Consider the following 23,293-nt stretch of genomic DNA (forward strand, 5'->3'; position numbering starts at 1 on the left):
AATTTCACTAGTAACTTGCTTTGGTTCAAAGATTGTCCCCCAAATGCTTCTGCTTTACCTGGCTTCTGCATGCTGCTAGTGTTACTGAGGGTGCAGTAACAAACGGCACCTGCACCCTCAAGGTTAACACATGGAAACAGATCTTCTCTTTGAATTTAAAAAAAAAAAAAAAAAAAAAAATCATTAAACTACCAGTGATATAGTATAGTGGTGGACTTTTCATTTAATTTCTTATCTGTTGTATGACTGACTAGATTAGATGTACAAGTCAAAAAACGGGTAGATGCAGGCGACTCCAGTCAACAAATCTCTGAAACTGTTACTTTTTTTTTTCTTGTGGTTTGTGTGGGATGTTGTGGCTTTTCATCTGCAGTTCTATCTTTGAGATAGGTAGATATACACACACACAAGTTTATAAACTAGCAAGTTACAAACTCCTAGGAAAGCTGTTTAGGGGGATGGGACTCACTTTGTCCATATGCCTTTGAACAGGCCCTTATAGAATTGTTCATGTGTAATTGTTCACATGTAATGTCATAAAATGTGGGTGCTATCTATTTTAATGTCTTGATATCTGCATATGCTTATTGTTTAGTTCTCTGTTTTGTTTTGAAAGTGTCAGCTTTTCTGGGAATTACACAGTTTTTTAGTTCTTTGACTACCAAGTCTTCTGCTGTTCTCTGTTTAATGTTGGAGTGCTGAATTATCATAGGAAGTAGGAACATGTTTTCCCTAGAGACTTTATATCTCAATGAAGACCTTGACTTTTATCGATCTAGAATTTGATACTGTCTGCATGAGGTGATTTTTCTTTTTTGATGCGTTTTCAGTATTGCCTAGAATAGTCTTAGAACACAGTGCATATACCTTTATATACATATATACTGTTATCTTCTGTGCTACCAGTTTCTTCTCTGAGCCACACAGCTGTAACAGGTGTTATAGATAGAGCAGTAATTATGTAAATTTTTAGAATAAAAATAACTTTTGAAAAACCTCAACCAAACATCTCTGTGAATTCTAACTGCTTATATTTATAGTCATAAATGCAACTAACCCCTGGCAAAACTCAGATGCAGAATAGTAAATTCATAGGGCCTGTTAGACAGTAAATCAAACAGTAAAACTCTTCTAGAAAAGGTCATGGTTCATGTATGTTTGCACTGGTATATAAGACAAATAGGATGCATGAATAACCTGATAGATATTGCTGATACTCACTTGAGGGTCTTTAAACTGGGATACTTTTACTATCCAGGACCTTTGGATCTACATTTGGCATTCAGGGAAGTATTAGTTTCTTCCTTGCATTTGATCCACTAGGCTGCATTCTGGTGAGATGTATTCATGTTAGTGTGCTAGGCAACTGAAATAATTTAGAAATTTCATATTTTAAAAGGGGCAGGGAAGGGCCTAGATATAGGAGGTACCAAAGTGAAGGTAGAACCTGGCATATTCTTTGTAGCTTTTTTATAGTTATGTGTTCCAGGAAAACTGGTCCTGGATTTTTGAGAGGATGTGCTGACAAACTTTATTTCATTTCTAGGCTCTTGGATTTCTGTATGCATCTGGTCTAGGAGTCAATTCTAGTCAAGCTAAGGTAATGTAGAAATCTTCAGTGGGTGCTCTTGTATTTTATCTTGGAGGCAGATGTTAAATAACTGCTGATTTTGTTTTAAGGCCTTGGTGTATTACACTTTTGGAGCTTTAGGAGGAAATCTGATCGCCCATATGATCTTGGTAAGTAAGATAGTTAATAACTTCACACATACAAGAACTTTTTTTGTACTCTTAAAAATTTAAGGTAAGCTTTGCATTCATGTGAATACACTGTCCAAATATTAGATCATCATGCATGCATTGGGTGGGCAATAGTATCTTCCCTGTTATTCCTTGTTAACTGAAGGAAAAGTCTGCTCATTTTAAGCTGTATACCACTGTGCATTTAAATGGACATGTTTACATCTCTTGACATAAAGCAGAAGTGTCAGACTTTTGATTTTTGTAGGCTAATGAGAACTGTGAAAGCCCTTTAGAGAAGATGCTGTTTTAATCAGTGTTGTGAGGTTTAAGACAAAGTGCAACATGTGTAAGTAAACCGCTTTAGGCATAAGTATTGTTCTACTTACTTGCTTTTTCCTGAGTAATACCTGAAGTACATTTGCTATGCTTAACCCTTAACGGTATCAATCAGTTGCTTTTCATGGAGACACAATGGACTTGTGGCCTTTGTTTTGTCTATTGTCTTGTCAAATCTTGCTCAAGTAATGTGAAAAAAGTTTGTAACCTGGCAAGCAGTATGTTGTCAAATAATCTATAGTCCCATGTTTTTGTATTTTCCTTTCTAGGGTTACCGGTACTGGGCTGGGATAGGAGTTCTTCAAAGTTGTGAATCTGCTCTCACTCACTACCGACTCGTAGCTAATCACGGTAAAACTTTTCACTAGGCTAATGTTCTTAACTTTCTATGTGTTTCTATGTCATTCACCTAGAAGGTACTAGAAGTACTATCAAGACTAATAGTACAAAAATAGAGAATTCCTGCTATTAAACAAGTTACCTGTTTGGCTTTGAATCATGATATGCTATTTTTATCTCTATCTATTGAAGTATTTTTAATTCAGAGAGACTGTCAAAGTAATTCATTCTGAGTAACAGTTTGAAGCTCTGTAGAGATCTGTGTTTACTAAGTTGCAGTGTAATATTTGTATTGAACAAAACCGTCTGAAAATTTCTTATCTGTTTTCCAGTTGCTAGTGACATTTCTTTGACTGGTGGCACAGTGGTTCAGCGAATTCGCTTAGCAGATGAAGTAGAAAATCCAGGAATGGCAAGTGGGATGCTAGAAGAAGACTTGATTCAGTATTACCAGTTTTTAGCAGAGAAAGGAGATGTACAAGCACAGGTAAGGCTAACTTCACCTGATGACATGCAGAGGTTTTCAAGAATTACAGGAAGAGTTTTATGAAATCTGGAAAGATGATGGAGCTTTAGTTTGCTGTTCCTTCTAAATCAACCTGGTTGCTATTTCCTGGTTAGTTTTTTATGAGAAGAGGCTTACATTTTAGTGTGTTTGAGGTAGAACTTGGACAGAAAATGAAAATTTTTGTGGAAAATAGGTCCAAAGTATTATAACTTTAGCATCTTAGGAAAGAGGATCTTGGCTTTCACTAAAATCAGGCTAGTTTAAGGATAGCTTTAGATGTTGTGGAGGAAGCCTTGATCAAAAGAACTGGCCCTGACAGGGGACCTCAATTTCCCACTGCTTCTGCTCTACATGATTTCTGCATGCTGCAGGCTAGACCTCTTCTACACAGAGTGCAGGAAAGGAGGACACTAATATAGGCAAATTGTCACAATTCAACTTGGTCATATATGGTTTAAGAATTAGATAGGCAGAATTCAAATGAATTATGATTATTTTGTATCTAGGACAGTCACATCACTTTTATCTAGGATAAATTTCTGCTTAGGCTAATGTGAAAAAATAGGACTATACTGTAGTTATTGAAGCAAATCTGTGCCTTCAGACTTTGTGGCATCTTTTAACTCTGGTATGGTCCGTCTTCATGCACATAATTAGCTCACTGGTGTCTGCATTGCTAGAAGAAACTCTCTAGGGAAAAGTGACTTATTTGCAATATGGAATTTAATTTTAGGTTGGCCTTGGACAGTTGCACTTGCATGGAGGAAGAGGAGTAGAGCAAAATCATCAGGTACCCTTTCTGTATATCTCTCCCCCATGTTACACTTGGCACCAGGGGAGAAAGTATAGCTGAGATCAGTGAAGCAAAAGTGTTTAAGTACCACCATAAGGTATTTAATGACTTCCATAGATTTGTTCAATAAAACTTAACGCATTCAATAAAACTGAAGGAAGTAAGATTTACCTGTGTAGCTTCTGCGTAGTAGCAGTTGTAGTATTTTTTTTTTCCTCTACTTTTTGGAATACGCTGTTGAGAGGGAATACAGCTCAATATTCCAATTATAAGTGGGGATCCTTGTTGCAGAGATAAGTGGGACAGATAACTCTTTTCCTCAGAAGAACCTTGTAACTTGGCAAACAACCTACTCACCTCTGTTCCATTTGCAAGAAAAGGTACTCAAATCATCGTCATGGTGGCTAAAATACTGGTTTCCTTCCCTACAGCGAGCATTTGAATACTTCAATCAAGCAGCTAATGCTGGCAATTCACATGCCATGGCCTTTCTAGGAAAGGTAAGATATGGACATTCTCAAAAGTAACTAAATTGACTACCTTTCAATGAAAAGTAACAAATATTTCCTACTTTCTGATATCAGGAAGTCTAAAACTTGAATGCTGGAATCTAAGTACTTCTGTTTTGCCGCTGTTTTGAATTGTCCTGCAAGATTTGAGTGTCATAGTCTATTAGGTCTAGTCTAAATTCTCTACTTGCTCCTTTACTTTAGGAACTTTGTTTTTTCTAAATGGTGCTTGAACTTGATTTTTTTCAAAAATTAAACACTTAAATACCTAAATGCCCTTTTTCTGGGGTGAAGCTCAAAACTCCAAATAGGCCACTGTGCTCTTCCATACAGTGTGCAGGGAAAGGCTAGACTTCTCAAAATTTTGCCTAGTGGGAAATAGTAAGTTCAGGAAGGAAAAGGGGAAGACATCTGTATACTTATTCTATGTAGAGACTGAGGCATCCGAGTCTGTCTGCAACTTGGGCCATTGTATGAGTTTTCTCAGATTTAAGTCCATTTTTTTAATCTATAAACATGATTGACAAGCTGCTATTGACGATGTTAGTGTGCTACTGCTTAGAAAGGTATTTGGGTCACTTGCCTGTAACCCAAATCTCAGGCTTCCCTCACCCTGTGAGGAGCTAAATCCTTATTACTCTGTTCGAGTACCCTCTAAGGTTAGGCTGCAGTAAGCAGCAGCTCTAGCTCATCTTTTTCAGGCTGTCACTGCAGTAGAGGATGCAAAATTCATGTGCTTAGAAAGAGCATGAAAAAAAATGCATAATGTGCTGGTCAAGGTTCCTGACAGGAAAAATTGCATTGCTGCTTTCTCTACTGCCTTGAATATTTTGCATCTAATAAATGCTGAAGTGGACAGGGTTTAGTTACCAATTTTTGCTTTGATTTCAAGAAGCATTTTAACTGCCGATATAGTTTGGCTTCCACTAGTCTTACTAGGTCTGTGCCTGATTATGTGTTCTTCACTGCACATTGGTAGAACTTAAAAATGAAGGGTATTTTCATGCAAACTTTTTAATTTTATGGGCAGTTCATTCTCCATTAGAAAGTTAAACCCTCTGAATCTGAATTTTACAGCATAGAGAAGTGTTTTCTGCATCTAGGCAAGTGTTTTAATGATTATTCAGTAATGCAATAGCCAGAATAGTCTAATAATACAGTAGACTCCCTCTCGTATTCAAACTAAAGATGCTCCATGCTAAACTGACTTTTCAGCTGTTCTTCAATAATGCCTTTCTCTTTCAGATGTACTCAGAAGGAAGTGATGTTGTACCTCAGAGCAATGAAACAGCTCTTCAGTATTTCAAGAAAGCTGCTGATATGGTATGATTATCTGTAAGCTAGAAATACTGCGTATGCACTAAAAAGTTGATTAGCTTGGAAATGTTGTAAATGCTTTTGTGCACTTCCATGTGCATACACCTGCTCCCAGCTTCCGTCACAGATTAGCCCATAAACTAAACCTTGCTTGTCTAAGATGTCAGAAACTGCCTCTAGTGCTGGTCATGGCGCTTCACGAAGCTGTGTTCAGCACAAGGAGTCTAACTCTCATGAATGCTGGCATCAATATGAAATACTGTCCACCTAATTAGCCTGCAATTCTGTTAAGTGTTAATTTTCATTAATCCGAAGTTGTCTTGTCACAGAAATTTGCAGTGTACTGATACTATGTTATTTTGGTTCTGGTTTGTGGTTAGTGAATAGATAACATTTTTTGGTTTTATACCTTTCATCTCATTGGAATGTTTGCGGTTTGGATGTTAATCCCTCATGTCTGTCTTTTGACCTATCCCTTATGGTAGCATTTGTACAGTTAAAGCATAAGTAGTCCTCCAGGAAAGATGTTTAGCATGTGAAATAGAGTAGATGAAGTTTTGAAGGGATTGTTGTAAGATAACTGTCTTCATGGCTCTTGCATTCCACAACTAGATTGCTGTTCTACACCTGTGTCCTAGAGTAAGGATCTCTCCATTGCTAATTTCCTACATTTACTGAAGGTTTCTGATGTGCCCCATTGCCTGTCCCGGCATTGAAAGAATACCATGGTGCATACTTTCACAGGGGCAGTGGTCAGTAATGTCCACAGGGGAGCCACCGATCTGCCTTTAAATTGAGACAGATTCTCAGAGTTCCTATAGTTGTTTTGGGAGCTTCTGTAGCATCCAGAACATCTCAAATTTGGAAAAACTTAAAGATGAATAAGCTGTTAGTGCCCCACCTTTCTATGGGTGTGGGTTCTACATCTCGGATGACATTTTCAAAGTTCACAATAAACTTTTGATAACTGGTGTTGAAAGCTTCTCTTTTTCCTGTAATCACCTGTGTAGTTACTGAATAAAAGTTACTGAAGATGCTATTTTCTCCCTATATAACTCTCACTAGGAGCAAAGTTACAAAGCAAATCTATCTTAAGCACTATTTTAGTGATGTCAAAGACATACCAAATTTGAAAGATGTAGCTGTAGGTTTTGCCTTTCTTTACAGAAGTGTTTTCCTGCGTTTTCAGGGTAATCCAGTTGGACAGAGTGGATTAGGAATGGCTTACCTCTATGGAAGAGGTGTTCCAGTGGTAAGCTTTTGACAGTCGTCTTTCTAATCATAGGTGATTGTGTAACTTCTTGTTGTCAATAAACTTTTTTTCTGGAGGGAATTACTGTAGAAGACTTAATTGTAAAGATTTCTGTTACACTGAAGACTCCATGAGGAAATCTGTAATAGAAAAAAAATTCGCTATGGAGTTATCGTCTATGAAACCTGCTGAGTTCCCTCTAATAAGTTCGAAAGTGTTGCTGAAGCTATTAGAATGCATAGCAGTGTGAATTTTTAGCAGGAGTTTTGAACTTAGCTCTAATTTTCTTGTGGAATAAATCCTAACTGTCCCCGTTTTTTGTCTCTTCTGAGAGTGGAGGAACACTTTGAAACTTTTAATTAGTTCATTTGCCTTGTTGCTTTTCCCCCAAGAATGTTTTTTGCCAAAAGTTTTATATTTAGCTGTGCAAACAGATATTCAAACGTTGAATTAGTCCAAAGTTGAGGAAATGAGTTAAATAATTGTTCTAGAAACAGAACAAGGCATCTGTTCTGTTAAGCATAACTATTCATAGCAATGTTACATGTGGATGCCAGCTTTGAGATAGCTATAGACTTAAGATATGCTTATATTACTGTAGGCTATTTCATTTTTTGTTTGTTTCCAAATTTTGACCAGGTGAATATTTTTGCACTAGACCATCTTGCTGTAATTTTTCTGTAATATAGATCTGCCCATGCACTTGTGCCCATGTGCACACATATTCTTTCTTTATTTAAATTGTGGTGTATTGCAAGGTTGTAATGACTGTAGTAAATCTTCCTGCAGAACTATGAGCTAGCACTGAAGTATTTCCAGAAGGCTGCAGAACAGGGATGGGTTGATGGACAACTTCAACTAGGTTCCATGTATTACAGTAAGTGGCATCAAATGATGATTTGCTGGGTCTAAGCATCTGCCCTTTCAGTAACTGTTCACTAGGTGGCATTAGAAGTGTACATATACTGCATGTAGAATGGTCTTACTGCATTGACTTTCTATTTTAATTTGTTGTCTTTTTTTTTCCCTAACGTTTTCACAAAATCTTTCTTTAATATTTTTTAAAGAGTAAGTACATACTCCATTTCATACAACTCTGCTTTTCAGGAGGAGTGAATAATAATTACTTATTCTTTCTTTTAGATGGCATTGGAGTCAAGAGAGACTATAAGCAAGCTCTGAAGTATTTTAACTTGGCCTCCCAGGGTGGCCACATTCTGGCGTTTTATAATCTCGCTCAGATGCATGCTACTGGCACTGGAGTGATGCGATCTTGTCATACTGCTGTTGAAGTAAGGTCACCCATTTATAAAGGTCAAATCGTACTGACTTGCAAAAGGTTGGATATAAGCATGTCAGCTTATATAGGAAATTTGTCTCAACTGAAATTCAGTGATTACTGAAGAGGCAAGGCTAGCAAAAGGAAAAGTGATATATTATCAAATTCCTTTGTATCTCATGAGAAAAATCTGTATTTTTTATGTTGATATGGCAAATTTGTAATTGCTTTATTAACTCTGAAGAAAATCAAAAGAATGTAATACAAAGCAAACACCAGTGTTCTCGAAGTACTGAATTCTTCATTTAGACATAGGTTTAAGCATAACAAAAAAGCTGATGTTAAGAATAATTCTGAGTAAGCATCTGAATCTTGGCATGTATTTGCATAGTAACCTGTATCTTAAAGTAAGCCTGTCTTAAGCAGTGAGCTTGTCTATCAAGGTTTTCCTGTGAAATGTAAATATTTTGAATGGACATTTGAATGTTAAACATTTACCTCCTGCAAAACCTAAATTTCTGAACTTCCTGACAACCAGTCTTCTACACCCCCTCCCTTTTTTTTTTTTCTCTGCAGTTATTTAAGAACGTATGCGAACGGGGACGTTGGTCTGAAAGACTGATGACTGCCTACAACAGCTATAAAGATGGTGATTCAAATTCTGCTGTGGTTCAGTATCTTCTTTTGGCAGAACAAGGCTACGAAGTTGCACAAAGCAATGCTGCTTTCATACTTGATCAGAGTAAGGACCTGAATTTGTACTGGAGGTTTTTTTGGAGTTGGCCTGCAGTAGCCCATTTAGTAGAACGCTAGAATGCTTGAAGATAGAATTACATAGCTCTTGTTCAGTTGGAACTTCAGTGAGACACTTTTTTCCCTGCTCTTCACACTGGAAAGCAGTCAGTTTTTCTTTTCAACTCTAAGGATAGCTTACTGGCCTAGAAGTTAGAATATGCTTAAATTCTGACTTACAAGATTTAAAAATGGGATAGTGAGAGAATACTTTAGAAACTTGCACAGTGCCGAAAATTCGCTTCCCTGGACTTCTAAAACACAGCCTTAACATTTTATTTTTGTGTCTTTTCTCAGCACTTTTTTTTCAGATTTTTTGGTAACTTACATTACTCTTGAAGCATGGATGAAGAGCTGGGCAGTTGATTCTGTTAGATATGAAACAACTTCTCCTAGGCCTTTTATTGCAACTAAGTAGCTAGAATTCTATGTCCCTGCTCATTGCAGAGGGGGGTGGACCTTTAAAGGTGCCTTCCAACCCAAAGAATTCTATGATTCTATGAACATGGATTTCTTAGACTTTGAGGTCATAGCGGAATAATGGAAGTACAAGTGACAAATCTTTCCAGAAACTACAAAACCCAGTATTTTAAACTTTATGGTTCTCAAATCCAGGAATCTGGATCTTTCATTACCAGCTTTAGGGCTATTATATCTTAACATAAAAATCAACTTTTGGTGGCTGATAGGCTAATCTAACATCTTAATTTCCAGTTAATGTTTTTCAAAGGTGCCTTAGTGACTTATCTTTAGATAAGCTACAGCAATGATAGTCTTGGCTGCGAGTGCCTGCTTGCAAAGAAATAGCTTCTTTCCCTGGGTTAAAAGTCTGATTGTCATTACTCAGATATATCTGCATCTCAACTGGAGATGAATTTAAAATTATTTTATATACTTTATAGAGAAGAATCTGTATGTCAACTATGAGATAGTATAGCTGAAACCATACTTACACTAGAAGTGAAAAAAGTTACAAATCCTTTGAACTGTCTGAACTCTGATACTTCAGCAACCCTCAATTTATGACATGGACAAGTAAAATAACTTCTGAAGTAGTTATAGCAGTGCTGTGTAAAGTATGCGGTCTCTGGCAGGTTAAGGAGTTTAAGCTTTTGGTTTACTTGACTAGTCATGTTTTTTAGATGGTCAAACTAAAATAGCTTATACTTTAGCCTTTGAGTGCACCTTTGTCAGAGCCTGAATTTTGTACTCTTAAGTCTTGCATCTTCTGGCATTCCTCAAGTATGCTTCAGAATCTCCTAGAGCAGGAATGGGAGAGAGACTTGGTAAGAAATATTTCAGGGTGAAATGATAAGCTCTTGTGTGGGCAGATATATGGAAATACCATATAAATGAAAGGTTTTTTTAAAAGTTTCAGACAGGTTGAATCTTGTTTGTGATACAGCACAGATTACTTCAAGTTTTTAGTTCCTATCAGCAGACTGACTCTAAATAGCATGCGGGTTTTTTGTGGTTTTGTGTGCATATACCATGCTGCTATTTAACTGAATTACTTTCTTCTCTAGAAGAAGCTAGCATAGTAGGAGAAAATGAAACCTATCCTCGAGCTTTGCTTCATTGGAATAGAGCAGCTTCTCAAGGTATGTCTGTACCTCACAATTCCAATTAGTTTATTTTTAGTAGAGCCATTAATGATTGATTTAATCTTTCTTTATGAAAGAGGGAAGGAGGGAAAGTTTATCTCCTGTTCAACATTAGTTATATTCCACACAGAGTAGTTGTTCTTCTTTGTTCTACTGTTAGCTATAATGTCATTGCAATACGCTTGCAGTTCTGAGCCGTTCTGAGATCCTGAAGATTAAAGGGACTAAAACACAAATGTGGGGTTTTTTGCCATTCCATGTAGAATTATAGAGCAGTGTTAAACAGCATTAGGAATGTTTACACTGACTTTTCTAAAAATAAATCCACTTGGAAAAAATAGATACAAAGTACTCTAGGATTTTGATATTTGTCATAATTTATAAGAAATGCAGTTTCCTCTTCAAAGCAAGCAAAGCTTAGTGGTGAAGAACACAGTCTTGATGTCCAACAAACCCAAGTTTAGACTCTAGTACTTGTGATCCTATCCTAAAATAAGCAAAACTAAGCTTAATCATTAAATATTTCAGTGTGAGGTCTCTAACTTTCATATGGGTGCATCTACATTAATTTCTGTCTACTAGCTTTTTACTTAAGAGCAACTGTATCATGCAAATGGAGCCCAAGAGTTTTGTCTGAAAATCTTCAGACCTACTTGGCTTTTACTAGAAAGTTAGAAGTTGAGAGGATGGAACAGCTAAGTATTCAATTACCAAATGATGATGAGAGACTTTACTTTGCAAGTTTTCACTGTCTTTGTTTTAAAAACAAAGCTGAAGCCCTTGATGACCGTATAACAAATGAAAAGTTTTTTCTGTAGTAAGTGGCTATGAACAACATGATACAGCTTTTCAACTGATGCCACTAAATAGGAATAAAAATGGTGGTAGGATTACTAGGAAAGGGGCTTTACTGGGAAAAGGACTTGCCCAAAAATAGAAATCGGTTAGCTAAACCAAATCTAAAAAAAAAAAAAAGCTGTTTATGTGAGAGGGGAAAAGGGCAACAGTTTGTGTGAACTGTGGAAAGTAATACTAAAGCCCTTAAGTGCATCTTCATATGAAACTAAAAGGTTTTCTTTGCCTAGCTGTTTTATCTTTTTTGTTGTTTCTTGATTTATAGGATACACTGTTGCAAGAATTAAACTTGGAGATTACCATTTTTATGGTTTTGGTACTGATGTTGATTATGAAACTGCATTTATTCACTATCGACTGGCATCAGAGCAACAGCACAGTGCCCAAGCAATGTTTAATCTGGGCTACATGCATGAGAAGGGATTGGGCATCAAGCAGGTGAGTAAGCTGTAGGCTGATAGTCTGCTTTGTTACAGCATGTTTACTAATGTTAGATTAAGTCCATAACCACTACTGGGCTTTGGGCACTATATAACCACTTAGCAGGAGTTAGCATGTCTTCCAATAGCAAATGGATAAATATATCCACTTCACACTTAGCTATGAGAAGAAATAAGGCATAGACAGGGAAAAAACTATTTGCCAAAAACTCTGAAGATTGGCAGAGCATATGCTTGAGTAATACTTTCCAGACTTTGAAGGCTAATGAAATGAATGCATATCAATTCCAGGGTCAAAGTGTTTTAGCACAAGATTGTTCTCATCCTCTGAAGCACTGGTTAAAAGTTCTCTATATCATGACATTTTGAAAACAAGTTCTATGCATCTTTAAAGTAACAAACCATAAGCACCAACAGCAATGTGATTATTAGCTATGTTTTTTTCAAATTTGGCTAGGCCACAATTTGCTTTACAAACTACATTGCCGAAGGAAGGCAGTATATCTGGTTCTCTTGGGCAGCCTATGGTGTACTGTTGTCCATGAGTTAACTAAAATTTTACTAATGTTGAGCAGCCTACCTTACCTTAATGTATGATTAATTCATGCAATTGGTGTATGAATTTAGTAATATCTTCTGGGTTACCTGAAACTGTAAGAAATGGTTTCATTTTCCTTATTTTCAGTGCTCTTTCAGACATTTGGTTTTTGTCTAGGTATGCACCTTTTAATTATTCTGTTGGTCTGTTAAAAGACCAATTTTTGCTGCTTTTCCCCTAAATTCTTGGCAAAAGGTCAGAACAGTGAAAGGCAAGTCTTAGGTTAATATTGTTACTTTGGCTGGAGAAAGCAATCAACATTTGAAAACTCCTTACTGATCTAGCTGTAGAAGTGACAATACAGTACACAAACAGCATTATTTTGAAACATTATCTTCAAATTTTGTTTTAGGACTGTCCTTTCTTTTTAACAGAGCCCTCAAAACTAGTTAACTTCTGAAAATGACCCTGCAGCTAAAAGCAACAGCACTGAAGTTGGGAGGTTTTCTTTTAAAAACAAACAAACAAACAAAAAAAACCCACCACAAACCAAAAAAGTCCTATCAGGCATGGACTTTTTTGTTTGTTTCTGCCTTGAAAACAATCCAATTAGAGCAAGTAATAAAAACTTTGAAAATGTTATTACATCATCTTCAGCATAACTGCTAAGAATTTGAGAAAAATTAGTCCTAATTCTGTCATTTGCACAGAATATTATCCAACCTGAAGCAGAGATAGCTACACATAGATGGTTGAAATGAGTACACAGGGGCTCATGATGAACGTATGCAGCCTTGCTTTATCCAGATGATTAAGACTTTCGTCTCATACAGATCCACTATGGAAAGAGGAGTTTAACTGACAGGGAAATGGAAACAGTTAATACAGATACGGAAAAGAAGCACTGAGGATGTCCAAGCAAGGAAACTCCATGTACAAAACCAGTCTTAGGAATTCTGGACATGTCTTCGCTTGCTGTGTCTTAAAACTTTAGAACTGTAAGATGAGAGGATGGAGATTTAGGACTGACTAGATAAGACTAAAATGAGGCTAGGCTCATGAAAAAGCCTACAGCTGAGTTTGGAATGAAGAAAAAGAATATTTGGCTTTCCTTCCCTAGAATGGAAACTGCTGAATTTTCAGCACATATGAAAATAAGTGACAGTTAGTCATGCTTCCTGATGGAGCAGGTCATGTCTACCACTGAAGTCTGTTCTTCCACTAGAGGCCTGTGGAAGGGTCGTATAAAGATTTTAGCACTATGGTATCTAATGATTTAGTCTGTTGAAAAAAGGGATATGTACTTTTACTGTCTCCCAACCTATGTCCACACCATTAAGATTGCAAGCACTTGAAAGTTATGGAAAATGATCCAGTAAGGTGGCCTGAAAAACTTCAGTTCAGGTCATTTGTTCATTCTGGATAATCCTGAATAAATACGGTATTTCTTACTGTTTGGGTTTTTTCCCACAAACAGCTTTTGCCTTATTTTCCCTTTAGTTACTGAATAAATAGTCTTTCTTACACATAGGATTCTATGCTATGCTTTGTATACATAGGTGGTTTTCAGACTCACACCAAGTCAATGCCAAATACTAAGCCCCTTCAGAAATCTCACACCTGTACACTGTTATACACTTTTCATAGATTTAATATTGTCCAATTCCTGAGCCTGCATATCAGAATGAAGACTGTTTCCATATACTGCTCAAAATAAGAATGAATTAATTATTTTCTCATGGTCTTCTCAAGATTTGGCATGGTATTTCAGTGCTATTTGTGTGTTAAAGCTCAGACTCCTACAGTTCTCACTTCTCTGTCAAGTGAGAGTGAAGAATGTATAAGCAGAATGAAGTGCTTGCTAATTAGAAATGAAAATAAGCCATGATTTAGGATCTGTTTCTACACTGATACTAGCACAGTACATGGGAGGTAAGGAAGCTCTTCTAAATAGCTATACAAAAAGCAGACTTCTCAGGCTCAAGGATTATTCAGAGTTGTTCTATTGAATTAAAATATTAAAATATGAGCTAGATCTCATTCACATAATGTGTTGATTTTCATACTGTTATTTCCACATGTGTTATGAAACTAAGCCTTGCTGTATCAGTGAGCAGAAAATCTTTACAGTATTTCACAATCAGGATAAAATTATAAAATGAACATATGTGGCATGAAGTCCTGGAGATTTCTCTTATTTTAAGTGTCCAACTTTGAACACTTCCAGAGGTAAGTTGTACACAGGCCTGTCCTTCCAGTGACTGAGTGAATGTAGGCAGTTTGTATCTAAGTATCCTAACATTGCACAGTATGTATCTGAAGCAGAGCCAGACAAAAACCAAACCAAACAAGGGAAGTTAAACTATTTAGCTACACGTGTCCTCTGTTCTTCTTGCTTCTTGTGGTGGTTTTTTTTCAGTCTTTCATGATTGGTGTGGTGTTGGAGATGTTATTTAGATAACTCTTATATGCTCTGTGCCTTAGTTTACGGTGCAAGAGTTGAATATGTTAATACTAATCTCTCTGTGAGCTTCAATTCTAGCATCAGTTATGATAGCTTCATCCTCAAATTGAAGCTTCCCTTTACTTGTCTAGTCAAAGGTGAACATCCCTCAGAAAAAAAAGGGAAGTTTTACTGAATGTTTTCATTTAACTTGACCAAAACTCTTGTATTTAAATGACAGTATACAATGCTTATAGAAAAAGCTCTACATCTTGTGGTTAATTTTTCAAGTTCTTCGAAGTTGAGCTTTGTATTTTCTTAACTTTAGGATATTCATCTTGCAAAACGATTCTACGACATGGCAGCTGAAGCAAGCCCAGATGCTCAGGTTCCAGTCTTCCTAGCACTTTGCAAGCTTGGAGTGATTTATTCCTTGCAGTATGTACGAGAAATCAATGTAAGTAAAGCAGAATTAAAAGGAAAAACAACAAATGTATTTCCCTTTTTTTAAAGAAGCTTGAGTTGTAATCTTAAGTAGAAATCTTATTTGAGCCTTCTGAAAACTTAGGATAGACATGTTTTGTGTTGTTGCGTATTAAGAAAGTTACTGAAGCTGTGATTCCTAATTCTTATTTCTGCAATTGTGTGAAACTGAAGTGTGCACAGCCAGTGTTCTTCTGTGCTGTTCTTCCCTTAAAGAGAATTTCCCTAACCTGTTTGACTGTTCTTATCCATAACCATCTGCTATCAAAGTTAAGCAGATGATTACAATGCCATAATCGCTGCTTGGGGAAAAAAATACTTTTTTGTAGCCCTAATTCTCATGCTATTTTATATTCAGCTGTAACAATCCCACTTCAGTTGTGTTTGATTTCTATGGGGAAAAAAATATTATTTGTATTAGATAGTTTAGCTGTTGTGCAGAGTTTTTGCTGAGTGGCACTGAAAAAAAATTATTTCCCTGGAACTTAGGTGACTTCTTTCCATATATTGTCTGAAATATTTCTCAGTATTCTAACTTCTTACTGCCTCTAGGATTACTTAATAAATTCAAATGTTACAGAAGTTATTACCACTTAGAGCAAACACAGGTTCAGGTAATCCAGCTAAGTTTGACAAAATTTAATAGTCTTGAGACTGGGGACTTTCAGGAGTGGACAGTCAAACTACTCTAAATCACATGAGCAATACCCATGTAGCACTCGCATAAGCTAGTATGCAGAACACTGATATTCCAAGTTTTAAGTCTGCTAGCGCAGACTTAAATTGGCAATGACTGTAGTACTGTCAGATACAGTAGTGAAGCATGAAGTGTGTGGTGGCTAAATGCTTATGGAATCCTATGCAAATAGAAGTCTGATGAAAAGGCAGTTCAATCAAAACTAACAGCAAGTCATTTTAACTTCCCTGTACCTTACCTGCATGAATCTCAGCATTGTACCATGTAAGTACCCTGGGGCTTAATGCTGTCACTGATGGTCATCTGCTGAGGGCTTCCAATTTGGATGGACTGATCAGTTCACTGCCTTTGTGTGTGTGGTACTTGCTCCTCTTTTCTTTAAGACAACTAGTATGGCTACATACCTCGTTCTGATTTAAGTTATGTACTTTAATGCTCTGTATGTGAAAGCCACAGAGCTACATATCAAGAACTTTCATCTCTAGAACAGAAAATAGAATAGCTCATCCTATATAGCATGGCTCTTAGTCTTACTGGCATTCAGCTCCTGGAAATTAAGAATGTTACTGATATGATACTATTTTTTCAGAAGGGGAAAAAAAGCTACTGAAGTTTTAAAACTGGTACGTGACAAATGTTACAAGTAAAATTTAAAATCAAAGTAACTTCCCATTCTTGCTCTTTGACATGATGATGTGGACTTCTTGTTTCTTAGATAAGGGAGGTATTCTCACATATTGATATGGACCAGCTGCTGGGGCCTGAGTGGGACCTTTACCTTATGACCATCATCGCCTTGCTTCTGGGAACAATTATAGCTTACAGACAAAGGCAACATCAGGCAATTCCCAGACCAGCAGGACTGCGGCCAGCTGTGCCTCAACAAGAACCACCACCAGAGCATCAACCACCACAATAGCAACAAAAGCCTCAGTGAAAGAACTGGATTTTTCCAAAAGGAAGAATTTTCATTGTGAGTTAGGACTTTGGATCAACGGTCCCTCCCCCAAAAGAGGCGCAAAGAAGTTTAGGGAAAAAAAAAAGAAGTCTGAAAGCTGCTTAGAATGATGCCTTTTTTCAGGGATAAAAAAATTCTTTTGAAACTGATTTGAATGTTATTTCAGTGCCAATGGAATAACACTATGGCTTTTTTCATGGAAACACAAGTGTGCTACTACAAAAATGTTGCCTGCTGTATCTAGTTCCTCTTTATTCAGAGTCCTTTTCATCTCCTGAAGAGAGCAGAAGGCTAGCATTGGAAGGTTTTTGCCTGCCTGATAGCAGCTGCCCTATAGAAAAGTAATAACAGTAATTTTACAGCCAATTTAAGTCCAAGAACCTGAACTATATTTAAAGTCTAAAAGCTGTATGAACTTACATTATGATCTGCATCCCAAGTATTTCTACAATCCTTATTTTGTTATTTCTTAGTATTTCTTACACTTCGGTCTTTTATGCTGTCTTGGATGGTTTAACATGGATTATTTATAAACTCTGTAAAACTAAGCCAGCAAACATGCCACTCTCCATTTGTGCTTTTTTTGAGTATTTTCCTCCATTCCCAATAGACTAGGCAGTTCTCAGCAGACAGTATGTAGCCCAGGAGGCAGATCAGGACAGATTGGGTCTGTAAAGCTCGGTGGAAAATACCTACACAGTGCCCAGATCTCACATCCTTCTAAATCCTTTTTGGAGCCTTTGCAATACATCATGACATAAAATCAAATTGATAGTGTTACTAAATTATTTAAACTTGCTCTTACAAAGAGGCTGAGTCTAGACTGCAGAAAGCACCAGTATTATTGTGGACACTGAAGCAAGAACAGAGGCAGAAATCTCAGTGAGTTAGCTTACTTTTTTTGTTGTGTTTAGAGGTGGAAGTTCTGTATTTAATTTTCAACAATCCTATGAGTGATCTGCACTGCAAGAAGGTCTTCATGCCTCTGAAACGTATGTGGTATCTCATGCATGCATCTGTTTAATGCATCTAGAAAAAAGGGCCCCAAAGATGCATATTCACATCAACAGGGCATGGGCTTATGCCTGTGATGCTACTCCAAAGTCTGGCTGACTGATAAAAATCATATGCTAGATTACAGCAGTGCTCTGGCTGTCGCCAATGTCTCTTGTACCTGGCATACATGAGAAAGTCAAAAGAACGTCTCTGGCTGGGCTGTGCGGTCTTGAGGATCCCTTGTAACAAGAAAATATAAAGAGAAAGAAAACTAATCTTTTATGGCTTCTTGATACCACCAGGTCAGTGCAAAGACCTTTTAATGAGTGTAAAGAACATGACCTGGGGACTGATGTTTTTAGACTGCAAGAGGAATCTTCTCTTAGTAACGATTTTTATTGAACTATAATTTCAGGGCTTGGGGGTGGGAAGCAGCAGGGGAGTAGCTTAGAGGCAAGAAATGCAGAAGTTTCTGTTCTTATTTAGCAATGGCGGTTAAATATTTGGTTCTGTACTAGCATTAAACCTGCTGATTATACTGTCTTAAAGCTGAATGAAATACAAATGAGGAGGCTTTAGCTGCTTTCTGACAAAAGCTGTTGTGTTTAAAGGGTTAAGGGCTTCCTTTCATGCAAATTTTTTTTTTCCAGTGGATTGGCAGCAACATATCAATATGCTTTATTTAGAATTGAGTTTTTGGTATGGTTTCATACTTGGTACACTTGTAAGGAGACTATTGCACAATATATCTGTAGTTTGGGAAAGAAGATAAGCAATCCAGTCTTATGTAGACAGAAATGTCATGGATGGCTAGTATTAAAATATAGGTAGACCTTCTCAGTACTTCAAAATGCTTATGCTGGTTATGTGAAGACAAATCTTTCATTTTAGTTTGGAGAGTTGCAGCATGTGGTAGAGGAATGTCATGTTCAGGCATAATCATCATTAGCAGATGGAACAATATTGAACATAAATGTAGTGTCTAAAATGTACAGCACTCCCCAGCTGCATTTCTAAGATATCTGTGACTTCTGAACACTCCCTCTAAAGTACTTTTGCCTCTGTCACTTAATAGCTCTTTTTAGCTTGGCATGAATAAATTAAAAGATGATAATATGGAAAATGTTTTTCAGTAAAATACCATTGGTTCATTGGTATTGGTCTCTTAGGATGTTTAACAATTTTGTTACTGCATTATTAAAATGTTTTGGTTGTTTGATCTACTATAACTAAATTCTAAAAACTATCCTATTTGCATGAGAACCTCTCATCGTTGCTGCTATGTGACAGTCTTATAGCTGACTTTCACTGAACTTGTTGCATTTTTACATCCAAGAAATCAGCAGAAGAAAACAATTGAAGACCAGCAAGTTATTTAACTTTAAAGAACTGCTTTTTGAAGAAGCAATAAGGAAGTCTTTCTCCTGCTTTTTTCCCTTCCACCAAATTACTATCACTAACTTTTTCAGATGACATTCATTTGAATGAAGTGGTAGTAGTAAAAAGGTACTTACCATAAGTAATGGCGAGTTAACTCAGGGATTAAAGAAATGAATAGGTTTTCTAAATCAGTTGTCTACAACATGACTTAAGTTTTTGTGACAATCCCTTGCTACTCTGTTCTGGAACTTGCATTTCAAGAGAAGTATATTTAACTCTCATTAGCAGTATGTTGTTTCTTGTGCGCCCAGTTTATCAAGAAGCTTTTTTCCTGAAGGAGCTGGGTTGCTCAGTTTACTGCAGTGAAGTACTGTTCCCATTTGGTAGCTCACAGCTTGTCTTACAGTTTATATGCAGGAGTATTTTAGAAGGGAAACCTCATTTAAGAGAAGCCTTTCTGGGTGTGTTCAGCGTGCTTTGAGTGGAAAAATTGTGTTCTTTGTCTATAGTAACGTAGACCAGAGCCTGCCTATTTTGACCTTCCTGGGCACATGCTCTTCTTTTCCTGCATGGAGAATGGAGCTACAGAGCAGTAACTTGTCAGTGGGAGTTTTATGTGTAGGAAAACTGCGGAAAGATATGGGGAAAGACATTGTTCTGCATCTCAAATTATTAATCAAACACATTTATTATTCTTGCTGGTTGAAAGAAATGCTGAACTATTGAGAAAAGAGCATTCTAGTTCATCACTCTGAAACTTGTCCCAGAGCTGTCAGTTGAAATCATTTTCCTTGCTTTATATTGTCCATTATGGGACAATGTAATAGAAGATAAGGCCTTTGATATAAACATCCAGATGAGACTCTTATGAGACAGTTTTATTCACTTTTTAGTCCTTTTCCGTAAGTCAGCTGCTCTTATTAAAGTAAAAAAAAAAAAAATCAGATGTTACTCTTTCTGAAGTACATTAACACATAGGTTGTAAAAGGACTTCTAAGACTATGCATTACCTAGTTTCCACCTATTATGTGCTAGTTTTGGCCTATAAAAGGGGATCACACCTTTGCAAGTTGCTTCCTTTTTAGATAGGCAACAATGAACTGAAATTCTATTTTTGTTTCAGAGAATATTAAACTAAAAAGATTTAGTTTGATTTGAACTACTGGAAAAGCATATGGCAAATAGGGACTATTGGTGGGGAACCCTTTGTTTTTATCAGCTGCAGTTCTTTAAAGGGTCTTGCAGGAGTTTTGTAAATTTATTTTGTATTTAAAATCAGTATAAAGGCTGGTCAAATGTAATATAATTGTGTAAACAAATTCTGTTAATAGAAAGATGTACAGATTCATTTTGTACTGTATCTTTAATCTTGTGAAATAAAGATACCACCTGTGTGGTTACCCGCAGTGTTCACAGTGGTTATGATAACAGAGGATGTCAGTGTTAGTCGTATGCAGTGATATATGCCACTGCACCCATACATGCCACTTCCTCTAAGGATACTCACACTTCTTTCACTTCTACTCCTCTTCAAAAAATAAATCTGCTACTTTAGGAGGTTCATAGAAAGGGGAGTAGAAAGTTATGCATTGTATCTTCACCTATGATAGAAACTTGCCCTCTGTGTGTGTGTCTGTGACCCTTTCTCCAGTATACAGCATCTGTACTGTGTGTGGCAGACGCAGAACTGCTGCGTGATTCTAGAGTAGCAACCAGTAACTTTAGGGTTACTATTGCATTTTCAGTACTAATACAGGGATAATACAGTGACTAGAAACAGGCACTGGGGGAGGGACTACTGACAGGCTGGCTTGCTTTTCAGGCCTTTTTCCACTGACTGATCCCTTCAGGCTCCACCTGTTGAGACTCTTAAGTCCTCCCTCATAAATGTATTATGTTGGTTTGCTTTCCAATGTGTTTATTAATTTGGAAGAAAACAATTTAGGGAGGAGGAAAGTAAGGAGAGTGAGGGAGCAATGGTAACAGCTGTGAAAGGCATCAATAGGTGAACTGTGTCAGGCATCAGCTCAAGTCACCTAGTTTTCTGAGGTATTTGGAGGCTTCCCACATTGTCTGCTGCTGCCAGTAGCACCTGTTGCAAGTAGGAAACGCTGGTACTAAAACCAGTTTGAGTCTGACTGATGTAGCTCAAGCTTAGTGAGGTCATCCCTTACCTTCCAAAAGAGCCCATGGCTTGAGATGCGACTGCTGATGCGCTCAAGTGTGGTGGGGTCAGAAGTGTAGATACCTTACTTTACTCGTAGCCTGTATTCAACAGGGAGTTGTTTTCTGCAGTGGGAATAGAGTGACAGGTATATAAACAACTGTGGGGTTTTGGGGTGTTTGAGGGGGGGAGGTTGGTTTGTGTTTTGGTTGGTTTGTTGGATTTGGGTTTTTTTTAGATGAAAGAGTCACTGAATAATGTTCATTGAAAACTAATGTATTTGGTTTTGTTTCCTGGCTTGGTTGGTTTTGTTTGGGTTTTATGTTGCTTTATTCTCCTCAGTCTAAGACTAAAACGCTTCCTTTAAAATTAAAATGTTAATAGAAAGTATAGTTTGTAAACCTGCAACACCTCTTTCATTAGAATGTGTGATTTGGTATAATACCAAAATGTTCTTCCTCATTTCTAAATGGTCATGAGCTTAATGGGGTTTCTGAATCCTGACTTTAATTCCTATTTTTATAAAGAATTGTTGAGGAAAAAAGTCACTCTAGTCTAACTATAGCAAAAAAAAAAAAAAAAAAATTCAGAAAACTGTAAATTACTTCTTTCAGAGCTAAGTTGAGGGCAGGCAGTGTACTGTCTATCCAGGTAATGAATACTTTAACATCTAGTCTTCATTTTCAGGGAGAAAAGTAAGTGGAGATGGAGCACCATTGTAGTTGCATTTCAGATAGCAAGAGGTAAATGTGATTTAACTTCCACAGGAGAGTAACTGGGTTCTGTAGTAAGTCTCAGACAGAATGCCCCGAAAGGTATTGGTGCTACTGCCACTTATTCTGGTAAGGTTTTCTGAATGCAGCAGCATTTCAAGCAGACCTCCACTTAAGGGATAGGTTACTCACGTTTTTATTTCTTTGCTACCCAAGTTTTTGGGCGTTCCATATAACACAGGTTGCAATTCCAGATTTTTTTAAAATAACTTGGAAGAATATTAATTTTTGTGTCGCAAAACACGTAAAGTATTTCTCCAATTCTGCTGTCAGGCATTTTCTGTATTTCCTTCCTTATTTTTTTTCTAGGCTTGTTTTTTCTTCATACTCATTCTTCCTCCTAAACACAGGCATAAACTGTACTGTAAAATTAGATGTTCCAGTTCCCATCTGTTATTTATGAATGTGGCTCCATTTCTGTACAAGATTCATACTAAAATTTTTCTTTTTATTGCTTCTAATTAATTGCTTTTGCTGCAAAAAAATTTGTCACTGGGGGGTGTGTTTGCAGCCACAAGGAGGTATCAGATGTTAAATGGTGACTCAGACATGTTAAAAAATATTTTAAGCCTCAAAGATTAGGAAAGAAGTAACTTCCACACTTTCAGTCATTGTCACATCATGGGAGGATGTGTGTGTATCTACACACATATGTGTATGTACATCTACACACACATGCATAGATAGAGAGAAAGGAGTGTTTGGTTGCAAGAACTTCATAAAATTATTTCTAAAAATGCAATAATTCAGTACTCTTATTTGCCTCATATTTGTAGAGCAGAAGTCCAACGTTAAAAAAGTCACTGTAGCTTCTGGAAAGACCTGGTAAAGAATTACCTTCCCTGGACTGGTAAAGCTTTTTTAATATGTATATCCATCAACCTGCTCTCATACCAGTCTGTCTTGCAACATCTTTTGGAATACCAGGTACAGATAAAATGTGGACTAGTTGGGCACAGCTTCCAGGACAGTGGCTACTTTTTCAAAGTTAAATCCAGATTTTCTTAAGACTACAAATTCTTTCCCACTAAAGCAAGTGAAAATGTTTAGCAAGAGGTGATGATGTCTTTTAAAATCACTTTCACTGAGACCAT

General features: G+C 36.9%; 1 protein-coding gene across 1 annotated transcript in view; it reads left to right on the top strand.

The window, feature by feature from the left end:
* Positions 1-16,847, top strand: part of SEL1L (SEL1L adaptor subunit of SYVN1 ubiquitin ligase) — a gene marked incomplete at its 3' end in the record, with an annotated part of 31,610 nt that extends 14,763 nt beyond the window's left edge. The window contains exons 7-21 of the mRNA XM_082000711.1: positions 1,547-1,600; positions 1,681-1,740; positions 2,349-2,430; positions 2,751-2,905; positions 3,660-3,716; positions 4,151-4,219; positions 5,474-5,551; positions 6,735-6,797; positions 7,587-7,674; positions 7,941-8,089; positions 8,653-8,818; positions 10,395-10,469; positions 11,593-11,765; positions 15,077-15,205; positions 16,644-16,847. Of these exons, the coding sequence (XP_081856837.1) occupies positions 1,547-1,600; positions 1,681-1,740; positions 2,349-2,430; positions 2,751-2,905; positions 3,660-3,716; positions 4,151-4,219; positions 5,474-5,551; positions 6,735-6,797; positions 7,587-7,674; positions 7,941-8,089; positions 8,653-8,818; positions 10,395-10,469; positions 11,593-11,765; positions 15,077-15,205; positions 16,644-16,847 (1,602 nt within the window). The remainder of the gene's footprint in view (positions 1-1,546; positions 1,601-1,680; positions 1,741-2,348; positions 2,431-2,750; positions 2,906-3,659; positions 3,717-4,150; positions 4,220-5,473; positions 5,552-6,734; positions 6,798-7,586; positions 7,675-7,940; positions 8,090-8,652; positions 8,819-10,394; positions 10,470-11,592; positions 11,766-15,076; positions 15,206-16,643) is intronic.
* Between the last annotated feature and the right edge of the window lie 6,446 nt (positions 16,848-23,293).

The sequence above is a fragment of the Phaethon aethereus genome (assembly GCF_964289735.1).
Source record: "Phaethon aethereus genome assembly, chromosome: 5".
In the NCBI taxonomy this organism is placed as follows: Eukaryota; Metazoa; Chordata; class Aves; order Phaethontiformes; family Phaethontidae; genus Phaethon; species Phaethon aethereus.